Source organism: Phodopus roborovskii, unplaced genomic scaffold (assembly GCF_943737965.1).
Source record: "Phodopus roborovskii unplaced genomic scaffold, PHOROB, whole genome shotgun sequence".
NCBI lineage: Eukaryota > Metazoa > Chordata > Mammalia > Rodentia > Cricetidae > Phodopus > Phodopus roborovskii.
In genome coordinates this window covers 197,098-213,175 of record NW_026126618.1, presented here as the reverse complement: position 1 = coordinate 213,175, position 16,078 = coordinate 197,098, and the positions used below count along the sequence as shown (strand labels likewise).

The 16,078-nt window shown below is 43.9% G+C and overlaps 1 protein-coding gene across 5 annotated transcripts in view; it reads right to left on the bottom strand.

The window, feature by feature from the left end:
* The window catches only part of Igf1 (insulin like growth factor 1), a 67,493-nt gene extending 54,098 nt beyond the window's left edge, over positions 1-13,395 (bottom strand). Inside the window, exons 1-3 of one of the 5 annotated variants that reach the window (XM_051206318.1) lie at positions 13,273-13,395; positions 12,879-12,960; positions 7,828-7,984 (exon numbers count right to left, since the gene is read on the bottom strand). In XM_051206318.1, coding sequence (XP_051062275.1) covers positions 7,828-7,984; positions 12,879-12,941 — 220 coding nt within the window. In that variant the 5' untranslated portion in view covers positions 12,942-12,960; positions 13,273-13,395. Of the gene's footprint in view, positions 1-7,827; positions 7,985-10,955; positions 11,045-11,565; positions 11,726-12,878; positions 13,215-13,272 lie in introns of those variants that run through there. The other 4 variants (XM_051206319.1, XM_051206320.1, XM_051206315.1 and 1 more) reach the window with 4 other exon arrangements.
* Positions 13,396-16,078: the final 2,683 nt, after the last annotated feature.

The following is a 16,078-nucleotide window of genomic DNA, read 5'->3' as shown; positions in this document are numbered from 1 at the left end:
ACTGAAGTTGACATTGGAGAGAGTAGACAGAGGATCAGATTATGATAATATACAATAATAGTCGAAATTACAACCGTAAGTGGACTTTGCTACCCAAAGCATATCTGAGGGCATTTTTCACCACAGACACAGACAGACAGGCAAGGGATGTCTGTAATTTAGTAATATTCCTGCCACAAGGGAACAGATTGTTAACTTTCAGGTGGGTTTATTAGAACGAAGGGTTGCCTGGGACTGTTCATTTGGATGAACTTTATGTTACACCTCTCCTGGTTGTTTCAAGCTACCAGGTAATTTCACAGAGGCATGATTAATTGCTGCCAAGTGGAGGTCAGAACAAAAAAGGAATCAACATATCTCCTACCGCCACTAATTAGCTATGTGACCTTGAACACATCACTTCTCTCTGGGTTTCTGTTTTAAGGTTGATGAGATTATTTTCAAAGGTTTCCAAGCTTGTAGCAGGGGTCAATATTCTTTCCTTTCATTAATCAGGTAGCTTAAAAGAGAGATAGAAATACATATATTTGATCAATTATCAGGTTCTTAAGTATCTTCCTAGGATTTCAGCATAAGTTTTTTTTCTTTTCTTTTGAAATGGAAATTACTATTCCTGCAGAATGCCTGAACATTTAAAGCAAAAGGTTTTAATTTAAAAGACTGGGTGTTCTCTTCTGGGTTGCACAATTTCTCTTTGTGTCTCTGCTTCTGCTGATCAAATATTGCAAAGCCATTAATTACCTTAGGACAAACACAGAGGGCCACGTGCAGAGGGTCTGGTGAATTACATAAAGCAGTATGCCAGATGTAAAGCAAGGGAAGGGTTTTCCTCGGTATCTAAGGTTCAGTGGAAAATGAAAAGGGCAGTTATGCCAAGAATGAATATCCAGGGCTTGCCAAGTGCCTCTTTAAATGGCTCTAGCCAATGTGAGACTAAACAATGCATTAAATAGGCATGCAACTTGCTACAGTTGGGGAATTGCATGTCAAATAACAGCTCTTTGCTATGTTTTAAACATGATCTCACATATAGATAAAGACAAACAAAGCCCTGTGATGTCGTCTCCTTGGTCTAACAGTTAATAAGAGGTTTGAACTTTCCAGACAACCAAAATAATTTTGGGGGATGTAAGAGCTGAAGAAGATTTATGGAAAGGTGCGGGATGGAATGGCAGCTCAGTACAAGCAGGATAATCTGCCACCGCAGTCATCAAAGACATCTGGCTGCATGGATGGTGAAAGCCTGTATGACCTGTTATTGAGGACAATGGGGACACTCTTTGGGAGAGAAACCCTGTGTCTCATGTCATTGTGTCTGGTTCTTTGCTGTGGGCTTTGAAATCTGAAGGAAGGCTTCAGGAGAGATGGGGTTGGCTCTGATGGAGTGCATAAGAGATGCTGGCATGGCTCATGGTGTTAGACAAGGTAGTTGGAAGAACATTGAAGTCCTATGATGTTCAATCTCTTTCTAGAAAGTGAAATGTCTACCTGCCACCGATGATGTGAGACCTTCTTTCTGATGCCATCGCCATTAAACAACTGTTGAGATAGATACTGGTGGCATAGATAGAAGTCTTGTGTTCCAACCCACTAGCTGTTCCCACCTCTGTAAGGCTCACACCATGCATGATAATACTTCTTAACCTTTGCCACTACTTTCCCAGTATCCTACAAGAGATGATTAGCCCAACTGCACAGCCTTTTGGTAAATCATTGAAAAAAAATTCTTCCAAACTGACAGTTTTGAGAAATGAAACATTTGAGGGTGAGGGAGAGGAAGATGCAACCAGTGAGTGATGGGTAAGGTTCCAGGACACGGGACTGCATGGTGCTCTTAGGAAAGAGGCCACATGCCATCTGAGTGGGTCCTGTGAAGCTTCTGCTACAGGGGTTATCTCCGATCGAAGGGAACTTTGCGTCTTTCCTCTGAGGAAATCCCGTTGATATTTTATCAATGGTTCAGGGGTAAAAGGCAGGCTCGTTACATGGATCGTCCCCTCCCAGGCCCCATTTCAAGATGATGCTGAAAACCAGCTGCTTTTTACCAGGGCTCTTGCTCCTTATTTCCCAGAGGGTGTCTAGGGTTCGGGGAGCATTTCCCTAGACTACCAAAGAGTGCGGATGACCAAGTCTCTGCTTGGTCTCCTTATTGGAACACTGGAACTGTAGACTCATGCCACCACATTTCCATGCTTGTGTGACCAATGTGACCCGTGAGCATTTCCCTAGCCCGTGTCTTGCTTGGCTTGTCTAATGCAATAATCATCTTTGCCTGTCAAAATGGGGATAAGGTCAAAAGTGGGAGGGCCAGTAGAGTTTGAAAAACTACATGTGATACAAGCAGATCGTTTCTCTTGTCATTAAGAAGACTAAGACAATGCACATAATTGCTATTACTACTAATTTTATCAGCTGCCCTGAGTGAAAAAATTGTGAGTGTAGAACTAACTAGACTTTTCAGATATATTATTATTATTATTATTATTATTATTATTATTATTTACAGTGGATTCTGCAACTGAGTCTAAGAAGAGAGTAACAAATGCATTAGCTAATGGGTATGGGGTTGCTATGTGCCAGGAACTGCCTGCTCAAAACTAACATTCTAATCTATTAGCTCATTTGACCCTAAAATCACCACTATAAGGAGGTCCCACTTTACAAATGAAGAAATTGAGGCACAATGTGGTCAAGGAGCTTGTTCAAGGTCTCCTAGACTAAGTTGCAGAGCTAAAGCTCAACCCTGGGTTCTTGCCAAAGGAGGCATCACTTTTGCTCTTTAACCCTTCATTCTCCTGTTTATAGTACTCCATCCAGGGGAAGACAGCCTTAACTGATATTAATATGCCATAAAGTTGAAAGCTATTTTCCATTTTCATACAGAAACCATCATTTCCTTAGTCCCACAGACAAGACTTCTTGGATATATTTTTAAATGTATTAGCAAGCATTTGAGGGTCAAGATAAAAAGGCTCAGTGCCTTCCCCCCCCCAAACAATATCTGCAGCCTATTAGCTCTGTACTGATGAGGGCAAGGTTACAAGGTCAATTCCACATGTATCAATTTCAAAGAGCACAGTTTTTCCAAGGGCAGTGACGTACTCCCTCCCAAACTTGGACCAGCACTCACAGAAAAGTGAGCTTGGAATCCCCAGATGGATGCTGTGTAAAGAAGTGCACATGGATGGATCTCACAATCCACATGGCTCAGAGCAAAGCTAGCATCAGTGGTGTGTCCTTTTGAATCCCCTCTCTTTCCTTGGACAGGTTGTATAGAATCGGCTGCTGTACCTATCAGGTTCTAGCTGATAGTATCTAATAGATTCATAGAGTCCTCTTCCATGCTAATGAACAGACTCCCTCACTGCTTCTGAAAGTTGAGGCAATGTGAAACTGCAAAGATGACAGTCATCAGGCCGTCCTTGATAACAGAAATGGCAACCTCAGGCTTATGACCTGGGACTTTGTGGCTGTGTCTGAGTTTCTGTTCTGTCCTTGAAGAAGTAAAACCGAAATTACAGCTGGCTTTCATTTCGTGAAGTGAGCAGATTGCCTACCTTTGGGGACCAACTGAAATGATGTCAAGAAGACAAAAGAAGCTAATTGTCCCTCGGTCACTAGTTAAAGCCAGGTTTCTCCTTTCTTTAATAGCAGGGATGCTTGTTGGTCTCAGCCTAGACATCATCTGTTAAAGTTAGATGTCATTTACTTTAACAAAATTCCCTTGTTTTATAGACAAGGACATTTCAGCCCAGGAAGTTTAAACGCCTGCCAAAGTCACATAAATAGTGATTGACAGGTCTGGGGGTAGTTTCCTGAGTCCTGTATATCAAAGGGAAGAAACCTAAGTTCATAATAATAACCTAAACTTAGGAAGGTTGTGCAATCAATAACAATGAAAGCTAATTGCAAAGTTTCACTTAAACGCTTTAAAAACAGTGTGCTTTGACACATGAAGGATGCCATTCGTTTATTCAGATCTGTTCTTAATAAGCATGCATTGTAGGGATGGTTTACAAAAGCCATAAATCTGGGTAGCTGAAAGGGTTTCTAACTTTCCTTTCTAATTGATTTACTTCTCCTTTCCCCAAGACCGCCCGAGGTAAAGCATATACAGTTTATTTAAGGGACTGTTTATAGACTCTTAAACTAGAAAGGACCCCAGAACCTCTCTTTCTTCTGGTTGCTCTTAATTGAAACCATTCAAGATGGTTGGTTGCCTGTCAACTTTTTAAATACCTCAAAGGGGAAAAAAATTCCAGAAGTTCCCAAATAGCATGTTAAAATGGTTAATCGCCATAGCTGTCAAAAATTATACCTATGGCAAACTTAACTTCTCCCATTTCATCTTACCCATTGGTGAGCTTCAGACAAAACAAAGATATAGTGGCTACAATGGGTCACCCTCTGTGTGGGTTCCAGCAGGTGACAATACAGGTTTTTACCCAGTGACATTTTGCCTTCACGATGGCATCACTCTCCTTACAGGATCAAGAGAGCACAAGTCTGATTGGCGTGCTCTTTGTATGGTGTGCAGGGAAGAGCCCTTAATTAGCCCCTCATTGGGCACTTCACTCTGTCTGGGGAAGCTGCATGAATTTGGGATCAACTGTTCGGCTTATGCTGTCAAGGCAGCCACACAGCATCATCCAGGAAATTGTGCTCCCACAGAACTTGGGCATAAGGAGAATGTGCACCCATTTGCAAAACTGGGCCAATTTACATGAAGTAATGGGTCACTATTTCTCCCTAGTATATGAATGGACTCTTGGAGCCCATTCCACATAGAGGGACACTCCCTCAGCCTAGACACATGGGGGAGGGCTTAAGCCCTGCCCCAAATGATATGACAGACTGTGAATATTCCACATGGAAGGCCTCACCCTTCCTGGAGAGCAGAGAGGGGATGGGGTGGGATTTGGTGGGGGTGATAGGAGAGGAGGGGAGGCTGAGGGAACTGGGATTGATACGTAAAACAACCTTGTTTCAAAATTAAATAAAAAAAAGGGGGGGGGGGAAGAATTACCAAGTAAACAAATTACTAGAACAAGTCTAATAGAATAAAAAACCCATACTTGTTATTTTGTTTTATTCAAAAAAATAGAGATAGAGGCAAATTTCTTTCAAATGTTTAGATATCAAACTAAGATTAGACACTCTCTTCACTATTAAGAGAAATACATACTTCCAAAGTAGAGTTGAAACAGCATAGAATAAAATGGTATGGGTGCAGTAAAACTTTGAAAAGAAGAGGAAACCCCAGTAGGTGTCAATCAATTGGAGGGACAGATGTGTGGAGAGTGCTTCCCTGTAAAAGGTCTTGATGCTTAGCACTGACTGCCACTCACAGTAAATCTCAAGATGAAAAGGAAACTCAATAAAGGTTGTTGGCAACAGTTAATGCCTATAAGAATAATTGGTTCAGGAACAAAACAGTCCACAAATGTATCTTTGGGATGGCCAGAGTCCAGCTTCTGATTTCTTGTTGATAAACATACACTGCATTCAATGGGGGAGGGGAGGAAGCAAACCAGTTTCATCAAGTAACTGGGTAGGCATGAGGTGAGCAGTATGTCACAGAATATTTGACAGTCATAATTCTTGGTGGTTCTTACTATGAGAGTCCCACAGAAGCACATCTATTAAGTTTACTTGGATTTAATCTTGCCAGTCCAAGTTGATAAATACCTGCCACTACTGTATCAGTCAGACACTGAACTTGACACGGATCTTCAAAAATAAGTAGCTATGGCCTTTGAGGGGTTCACCTAGAGGGCAGAACCCTGTGAAGACCTGTCATAAATGAGATAGGATATTCAGGAAAAGTGCTACGAATATAAACTCTTCTCCCAAGCTTCTTTTCTCCTACAGCATATGATACTGTGATTACTATGATACACAATTTTTTTTTCTAACCAATGTCTAGACTGGAGTGTTTTAAAGGCAAGGTCAGTCTGTCATTCCTCTCTGGTCATCTCAGTTATACCTTGTGCTACTGCACAACAAATCCCCCCCCCCCCAGTGTTCTGGAGTAAACTAAAGAAATTTTAAAAGATCAGCTTTTCTCAGGTAGAGAAGATTGTGGTGTTGAACAGAAAGCTATCAAAAATACCTTTGTGCTTAAGGAACAAAGACAGGCAGGGGATATAGGTTAAATCATGTAATTCTATAAGGCCGAATGTGATTTTAAAGACAGAAATACTTCTAATGACAGAATTGACAATAGTTAATGTTTCACAAAGCCACTTTTTTTTTTGTTCAGAGCCCTTTGATGATATGCTATCCCTTGTTCTTTTCATTTTATTTTGCCAAAACCATGATGAATACACATTACCAGTCTCCTATTTAAAACATCAAGTGCCTATATGGATTCTTCGTATTTTAAGTTACTAAAATAGAACTTAAACACCTTTCCTAAAATTTTACCCTTGTGATCAAATGCAAAAACCTTTTCAGCGTATTCAAATCGATTCCCAGTGTCAGTGTTCAATGCTCAAAGTGTCTGTGTGAGCATGTATGAGTATTCGTCAGTTATCTATGGTTGAGTCGTAATTTCTCGTCTTACTTTTCATTGTCGCAGGTATAGAAGAACCAGGTAGCGATGAACCAGGCATGAAAATCCTGGAGGATGTCACGATGACTTTTTCAATTCAACCTAGTACTAAAGTAGAGGCACTTTCAGGCTTGGAAATTATTAGTGGACTAGATGAAAGGAAGTTGCACAAATGGGTTTCCAAGGCAAGACAAAGTCCTTGGGAATCACACTTTGTAAAATGGATACATGGATCTATTGTGGCGAATTATAGAATGATCACAATTCATTTTTCAGTCGTGTTGATGGCTCATATTCACCTTCTATAGGATATTTGTAAAGATGGAACAAGTTTGGTATTAAAAAAAAAAAAAATCACCCACCCAATGAACTTACTCATTTACCCTGCAACAGAGAACTAGATGGGACTATTTCATTGCCAGAATTTTAAGGGAATTTACTCGAATAAAGAACTGGCAGGAAGCACAAAGTGAACATTTTCCCACTCAAACAGCTAAAAGCACATTTAACTCTTAGATAATATTCTGTCACTTGTCTTTTTATTTTATTTTGCCAAAATCATGGCAAACACACTTTGCCCGTCTCCTTAATACTTCCCTTGCCCATCTTCAGACTTGTATGCGTAAACTTTGCAAAAAATCAAGGTCACTTTGCAAAGAGGGCATATTGGTATGCCCTTCCAGTACACAGTTAGAGAAAGCATATATATATATTTGCAAACACTTCTCGGTGAAGATCACCTTTGTCCACTCATGGTAACTTTGTATCAAATGAAGGCATCTAATTTGTCCTCCATGTATTCATTTCTCAAGTTTACATGAATTTGGAGTGGGAGGATCCTTATCATTTTACTCTAATTACAGAACACTCAATGTAACCCTGCATGTCTTCTGCATGTTTACATACGTACTCCAAGGTCTAAGAGCAGAATCTCCAATACTCTGGGGCTGCTCTGTCCTATTCCTTCATTAGCAGGGATAGGATAGTGGGGGAAGACCAGAAAAACTGACTGGAGGAAGGCTCAAGAGGAAGCCTCAATGACAAACTCTTAAGGAAGAAAATTCCACCTTAAGCCTCTCAAATCTGCCAAAGCCTGGCAATGCATATTTAAGGAAGGTCTCAGGGGCTGAGGAAGGCTGTCAGCCCTGGGCATTCACTCAGTCAGTCACACAATCCCCTGTGGTTGTAAATCCACAAAACCATATACTTCAGAATTGTAGTAGCCCCAAGAAGGATGATTGATGGGAGTCATGGGGTACAGGAGAGCTACTCACTGAAGTAAAAGCCCCTTGGTCCACACACGAACTGAAGAGCATCCACCAGCTCAGCCCCACAGAGAGTCTCTGGTCCAGCTGTGGCAGAGCTGGAGAAGGTGAGCAAGCAGAGTGCCAGGTAGAAGAGGTGTGAAGAAGACATGATGTGTGTCTTCATCTGCAGGGGGAAAAAAGGGAAGGTTAGGCAGGCGTCCTGGGTCCTGAAGCAGTGAGACACTGGGCGGTTGACATCAGACAACCACGTGTAGTCCCTTTAATCTTCAGAAGTCACAAGTCCTCCTGTGTTGTGTTTTGTTACTTTTTTTTGAGTTTTTATTACAAATAAATGGGGTAAAAGGGCTACAAAATTTACTGGGTAACAAAAGATGGCCGTTATTTTAGTGGGGGGGTATTCCCATGTAATTTTGAGAGCCCGATAAAACATCTTAATTATCGTAAGTTAAATTTGCTCAGCTTTGCAGTGACACTGTTTTAATTTAAATGCTCTAAAAGATGGCTGTCTGCAGATGGTGTATATATTCATTATATTTATTACTTATCAAAATACTAAATTAACCAGGACATCATTTTCTGTCAATAGATTAAGAAGATTATACTGGCTAGAACAATATTGTGCAAATACATCATTACAGCTTTTCCCAGAGTAAGGGTGGAGGAGGGAGTGGGGGAGGGGGGTAAGGTGGGGAGACTAGGAAGCTTACCTGAGAATATTAGCAGCTAACACAGCCACAAGTGGGAAACAGACAAACAATCCAGAAACAGGAAAAACGTGAGGATTTAGGAATGAAATCATCTCCCGAAAGCACAGTGACAGAAAGGTCTGATGCCTTTTTTTAAACACCGTGAAAGTCATAGCCTCCGCCTCTATCACAAAAAAAGCAGGCTGAGGTGGGAAACCCAGCATGTCTTGCCTCTCCTGACTATTCTCTGCCCCTTTGGGAAACATTCCTAAACCCTGGGTACAGGATTCAGGCCCTCCCTGGAAGAAGGGCCAATAATCCACAACCAGTCAGGCAGGCAGGCAGCATTTGCTCTGGCCAGCTCCTCTACAGAAAGTCTGGGGAGGTTAGAAGCAAATGTCATGTTTTATGGCTGCCTTGGGAAGAGGTTTCTAGTTTCTATGCTTGCCTTGGGGGAGAGTGACAAGCAGGAAAGGGAGGATGGTCAGGGAGTCTAGAAATCATTTTGTGGGCTTTAACATGAAATGGAAGCAGTTCTTACATCCCAAACCTCTCTCTTCAAGTCTGCTACCAGAGAGGTCCACACGGAGACTGCTTTTCTACGTGCAGGGCACTGGCCTGAAAACTTGCAAGAGCCTTTTCTTGAGCAACAGGAATTCTGACTTAATCTCTGGAGGCCCTCATGGGTCATCCTATCAATTTTATAACAGAATCCATCAAGGGACTTCTGCTTGGCAAACGTTAGTCAGTGGTTGATAGCCAGATATCATCCCTGCCAAAGTCAGGGTTCCTGTGACTCAAGTCTGTCTTCGTTCTAAGAAACAGATGGATAGGAAGACAGACAAATACTTTCCGCATTGCTACTTGTGGAGTCAGCATGAGCTTCCTTCCAGGGTGGTTCCCGAGGTGACAGCCACACCTCTTTCACGTGCATATATGCCTAGCAGCTTGGAAAGAGTCACCACCATGGCATAGGTGACCTGCTCTATGAAAGGGGTCCTGGAGGTGCACCGGGAGCTATAATTTTTAAAGTTGTTGTTGTTTTTTTTTTTTTTTGAACCTCACAGTTGGGGAACGTTCATTCAATCCCATCTGGTTGGGAGAATGAGACCCAGGCATTTTGTTTATGGCCACGTTCCCTGTCCTGTGTGAACTCTCAACCTAACGGCTCGGCATCCCTGGCAAAGTTTGCTCAATTATTTGAAACACATTTCCTGCTTTGTGCCTAGATCTTCAGCCTAGCATTTGGAGGGGGGCAATGGGCCCCAAGCCCCTGCTTCTTGATAGCACAAGGCAAATATTTAATAATGTTTGTAAAGCAGCTGAAGATGGGAAGAGTGGTCTCTACTTACATACATGTCACCATGAAAGAGAGCTTGCCTTGCCGCTACAGAGGAGGGATGCCTGGGTTAAGCCCTTAGTACATTTTCTCAGTAGGAGTTTGCATGGAAGCCCTCCATCTCTATACAACCAAAGACGGAGGAGTTCCCAGGAATGAGCTAACATCTACCCATTTCTCTCAGTTATGAAAGGAATGAAGGGGAGTTTCACCTTTAGGATTTCTCGTGGAATCCTGAACAAATCCAATCCAACAGGGTGTCATGGTTCTTTGTGAAAGGGTAGCCCTGTAATCCCCATAATTTGTCTCAGAGAACACAACCCCACACACTGCCAGCATCAGCTCCGGGATGAAGAATACTCCAGCAAACCCACTTCTGGAACACGGCCCATCCATCCCTGCCGACTTTCAGATAGCGCTGAAGGCCAGGCACCTGCAATGGTTATTTTGGAGCAACTCCACAGGAACTATTACTCAATCTCACAGCCTCTGTAAATTTAGACTGTCATGAGCTGTCACAAACTACATTTTAATCGTTTTTTTAAGGGAGAGTGCATTTTCATCTAGCAAGACATAGCCATCTCTAGAAGTTAAAAATTGCTTTAACCACTCTTCTCCTTTCTGCGTGGAGTTATATTGAAAAGCCCTGCTTGGTAAGCATCAGTATTTACGATCCTAGGCCCTCTGCTACATTTCCCTTTAGCTCAGTGACTAGTCCAGCACGCCCACATGGAGCTAGAGTTTATCACACCGTGTCCCCAGACAGAAAACAGTACCAAACTTGCTTGGGGCCCAAGAAAAGTTCAAAACAAGTCTCCCCATATGTTCTCCATTTCCTCTGCCCCTTATTTCATCAACCACAAGGAAAACGAAGAGGGCGGAGGCATAAAAGTAATAGGAAGAGGCCAAGGCAGAACCTGAGAAAGAGAGGGCAAAAATAACCCAGTCCCGAACTCACAACGCTTTCCTCAAGAATCCACCCACAAACCCACGTTTCCAAAGGCCTTTCTGTGTTAAACAAGTGGGGTATCAATGGATTCCAGATGTCTGACCAACAGTGAAAATGTCCAGTTGAAGTGTGAGGACAAGAGTCATGAGAAGGTACTCACTGGAGGTGCAGCCATTTTGGTATGTCCCTGGTCTTTTTCACAGCAGGTCAGGGTGGGTATTATGAGGCCGATGCGAATAGAAAACTGAGGACTTAAAAACATGTGCTGTTTTGTGGGTGGGGTTTGGGAAAGCGTCTAGTGACATTTGGACACCCAGGCAGGTATGCTATGAGCCTGGGTAAACTGCCTTTTGTCCATTCAAACAATGAGCAAATCGCACAGCTGGGAGTTGAGTCAACCCCCACCCCCACCCCCCATCCCCACCCCCCACCCCACCCCCACCCCCTTACCCCACACCCCCACTTCCCACTCCCACCCCCCATCTCCAGTGCAGTTGCTGATTCCCATTGTACCACTATCTATCCTAGCTACCCAGAATAGTGATCCAAGTTCCAGCTTCTTTCCTCCCTCCCCCACCTTCCCCTGGCTCAAGAACTGGGAAATACCTTGAGACTTAAAGTACAAAGCCAGCCTGTGCCCCATGTGCATGGCTCGGCTCTAGGCAGTTGACCTCTAACCCCTTGAGTGACATTTCAAAGACCACCACTCAGCAGCCCCCTTCAACAGTCTCCTGCTGCAAGTACAGGAAAAAGTTGAAGCATATTGCTACCTCCACTTCTCAACTGTTCTGCACTTCCAGTAAGGAGAGAAAGTTCATTTGGAGATGATTTTCCAAACTTGCAATGAATACCGGAGGTAACATTCCACAGTGTCTTTGATGAGCCCTTTAAATAGGGAGACACGAGCCCAGCTGCCAGACCACACAGCGTATAGGAACGCGGACTTCATTCCTGTAAGGTGGCTGGAGCCTGCTCGCATCTCAAGGAGGGCAGAATTAGGTGCGTGACAAGGATGTCTCCTTAACTCCCAAGCCACTTATTTGCCTAAGCAGTCCTAGCCATGAAGCGTTTGAAAGCAGCAAAGAAGAAACGGCTGCACTCAGGCTGGGATCTTTTATGAATTAAGCCCTCCGGCAACTGCCTCCAAGGAGCCAGTGACAGCGGCTTAAAAGTGCTTGCAAATTGAAAAAACACAACTCTGCAAGGATATAATTTTGCTGAGAATGGAAACTTGAACTAGAGCCAGTGATCGGAAACAAGAAGTCAGTGCGTTGACAGCGGCAGCCGCAGCCAGATTCACCTAAAGAGTCTTAACTGCAACCAGTGTAAGAGCAGAGGCTTGCAGCCCGAAATCCAAAACCAAACTCAGTCCACGAAAGTCCCCTTCCAAAGAGCAAAGTTGGAAAAGCAGCCGCCAGAATGCTCCTGCCTTCCGAGCACAGACAGCGTGGATCTGTTTAAATTTTCTGAATATGCAAAGACAGCAAGTTGTCTAAGAGCTCTTTTTCAGAAAAGCACATTAAACTTCCCTTTAACTTTGACTTTCTGGGCATAAGTGCAAAGAATTCCTGATTCTTGGCTCCAAAAAGCACATTTAAAAAGCTTTCTTATTGTCTAAAATGTAACTTTCAGTCTGTGACATGCCTCGTAAATAAAATCCTGACGAATTCTACACAAACACAGAGACAGACACACACGGACATGGTCTTAAAAAGCAAACGCCTTCACCTGTGAAAGGAAAAGCACACCCCAAGTTCATACCCTTGCTTTCTAGCCCCGAGCCATAGGCAAGATTTAAAGGAACCTTTTAAAACGGCAGCGCAGCGCGGAAGCCCTGTGGAAGTGGAGGGTTTAGCATAAGTACCTTGCAATAGTTCTACCCGCACAGATAGCTCTGCAATTGCATTCACCTCCCGGAGCGCTTTTCACGGCTCCCACAGAACTGCACATTCAGCAACTTGTAAATAACTCCCAGTTCTGAAACAATGCAAATTCTAAAGTGGATAACAATTCTCGGCAAAAGAAAACAGTGCACAGTTTAAATACAATTCCCCAATGAGTCCAAAGAATAAGAGACACTTACCTTCAAGAAATCACAGAAGCAGCACTTAAATAATTGAGTCGGGAGACTGCTGATTTTTCCCATTGCTTCTGCAGTACAAAGTCTGGAAGTGAATTGGTGAGCAGGAATAATGAGGCAAAAAGAAATCCAGAGAGATGGGAGATGTTAGAGCAATGTCACATTTCAATTTTGAGGACTTTATTCCATTGCGCAGGCTCTATCTGCTCCGAATTTAGCAGTGACAGTGAGATTTAGCAAACAGAAGAGGGATTTAGAGAAAATCCTCACATTTATCTACAAAACACAGACACTGTAGACAGGAAACAGCTGGGGAGCATTTGCCTCTCTCTCTCCCTCTTCTGGCAAAGTTATCGAGTAAGGACTTTTTTGGGCACGGTGACAAATAACATCATACCTTTGCTGTTAAAAACTGGAGCACAGAAGCCCTTTTTTTTCCCCCCCTTAAAAGAATGTGTGTTACTGACAGGGTTAGCAGACATTAAATACTGATGCTGCCATAGCAAACAGGAGCTGTTCTCTGATTAACTTTCCACAGGGCATGAAGGTACACATGCCTGTGTCACACCTTTCCAGGATTAGAGGATCTAAGTGGGACAAGGGAGCGATTTTATATTGTAGGGCAAATAAAAATTTGAGAAAAAAAAGAAATCAGAAAGAAAAGATCATCTCCAGCAAGTCCAACAATGTTAACCTTGAGATGACAAGGCTAAACTAGTTTGAAAGGCAGCGCGCTCCACTGACCCCTTCTCCTAGCTGCCAAGCCAGGACAATGATCTCATTTCCTAAAACCTATAGAAGGCAGGCAGCAATGGGCTGGGTCCCATTAGGACACTGTCTCATGCTTTGTGCAAGGAAAGAGACTATGCTGAGCTCTGGAACCAACTGAAAAATAGAAAGACCTTATTTTTCAACAAAGCTGGCTAGCTGTCACTTCCTCAACCCCAAGGAAACAGCGTGAGGCATACACTGATTCCCCGTTGGCCATATTTTTCTGCATAACTCTGTGTGTGTGTGTGTGTGTGTGTGTGTGTGTGTGTGTGTGTATGAGAGAGAGAGAGAGAAGTAATACCAGCTGGCTAGCAATACCCTCTGCAGGGTTATGTATGATGTCATTCAAATCCCTTAACTGGGTAAGTGGCTGGCTACATGGTTCCAGCCGGCTGCTTCGCTATTTATAATGTATACTTGCCTTCGTCGTAGAGAATTAAGTTCTGATCCTTTGTTGACGCTGTTTATACCTATTTCTCCAGTAGTTTTGAGAGGCAATAGATAGGAAAGTGAATTATGAAAGACGGTTACAAAAGCCAGATTAGAAATTGTGCTTTCCTTGGATGTCTTTAGGTGTGGTTTCCCAGGGGAGATAGAAATGAGCCTGGCTTTCCTCGCTCTCTCATGACTCTCTAGGGATCTGAAGATACTGATGCATAGTGGAGAGAGTATTCAGCTGGAAACTATACCCTGCCTTCTTATGCTGCCCATGGCTGGAGATCTGCTTGCAGGGGCGGATGTCCTCAAATGAAACCAGTTTGATTTTGCAAGGGTTTTGGGCTTGTTCCAACCCTCTGTGTGGTCAATACTTTATGGCTATGTTTACCTTTAGGATACAGACATTGGAAGCCTGGAGTTGGGCTGCTGCACTGGTGGGTGATGTTTGGTATCGTTTAATGAGAGCACCTACTATGTGCCCAATCACCCATACCTGTGGAAAAGCAAAATGGAACACGATACAGGCAGACAGAGAGAAGCTTCACGACCATGTGCTGAGCATCCACAGGGGTCACATACGTGAGCAGTGCACAGAGGCCGAGGACAACTACTCAGGGAGGTAGGAGTGAGAGCCCTTTCTGGAAGTGAAGAATGGGGGGGGTTGCAATGTGAGAGGCATGGGTACTCAGGGAGGTAGGAGTGAGAGCCCTTTCTGGAAGTGAAGAATGGGGGGGGGTTGCAATGTGAGAGGCATGGGGCTGGGAAGTTCTCGCGGGTACACGAAACTGCAGCATCCCGGGGTGGTCCTGGCATGTCTGCAACTGTGTGGGCAATCCCTGTGCACAGAGCAACCCAGGGCTTCCTCTAGCAACAAGCCCTCCTTGAGCACTTGATTTATGACAGCGCATGGAGATCTTTTTCTTTGTTGCTGAAAAAAAAAAAAAAAGTCCATCTTCCTCTTAAGGCCTTGATGATGTACACACTGCAACCCAAGCCCTGCTGGGAACTTGTTGGGTTCCCAGCCAGGAGAATCAGGTTCAGGGGGTAGTCCAGGTAGCAACCCCTTCCTTGTTCTACCACTGAATGCTTCACAGGCGTCAGCACTGCCGATCACCTCTTCCCAGCCAGATGCAGTGTGATTTAATTAGTCTCAACACATTCTAGAATCTTTGCCACGTTTCTCCAGGTTTGCAGCTCTGGTTCCTGTGCTTTCTGGACACTGTGCTGTGCTGTGTGGTACCAGGCTGTGCTGGTCAGTCTCACGCCATGCAGTGCCGTGCAGTGCCGTGTTTTTTGTAGTGCTGGGCCATGTTGTGATGTGCTGTGCCATGCCACGCCATGCCACGCCGTGCCCTGAGGTGCTGTGCTATGATGCTATGATGTGAATGGAATAGATTTCCTTATCCCCGACTGCTTCATCGGAAGGTCTGCTTTGAGCACAGAACACAGACCCTTTCCTCAGATAACTGCGCTCCAGCAGTGCTGACAACTCAGGGACTCACTTGGTTTTATAACCCCAATTACCCTTAAAGGATAATTGAGTTTTAATTTATGTCCCAGTTAAAACTGAATTTCAGTGTGTCGTCATCAGTTGTGCTGTGGAAACATTCTGATGGGGATGATCAGTTTCCTATGGGGGGCGGGGCGGGGGGAAGCGATTTCCTGAAGTGATCCAAGTCCGTTTCAAACTGGAGAGTTCTCCATGTCAGCAGGGACCGTGAGCCAGCAGCACAGCAGGGGCAATAATTCCTGGAGGACCCTCATTCTCTTTGTGAATTCTGGGAGTCAGTGTGAAGATGAAAGGGCCTTTAATGATGGGTGCAGTTCCTGTTTAGGACCGGGCAGGAGCGAATCTACTGGAAGCTCAAGGTGGTAGTAAGTTTAGTACCCAGGAAGAGAACAGGCCAGGAACGCCCCCCCCCCTCCCGGAGAGGAATAGCCGAGGTCTTTCTGAAATTGCTGAATGCTTATACAGTTGCCTGTGTGGAGAAAGA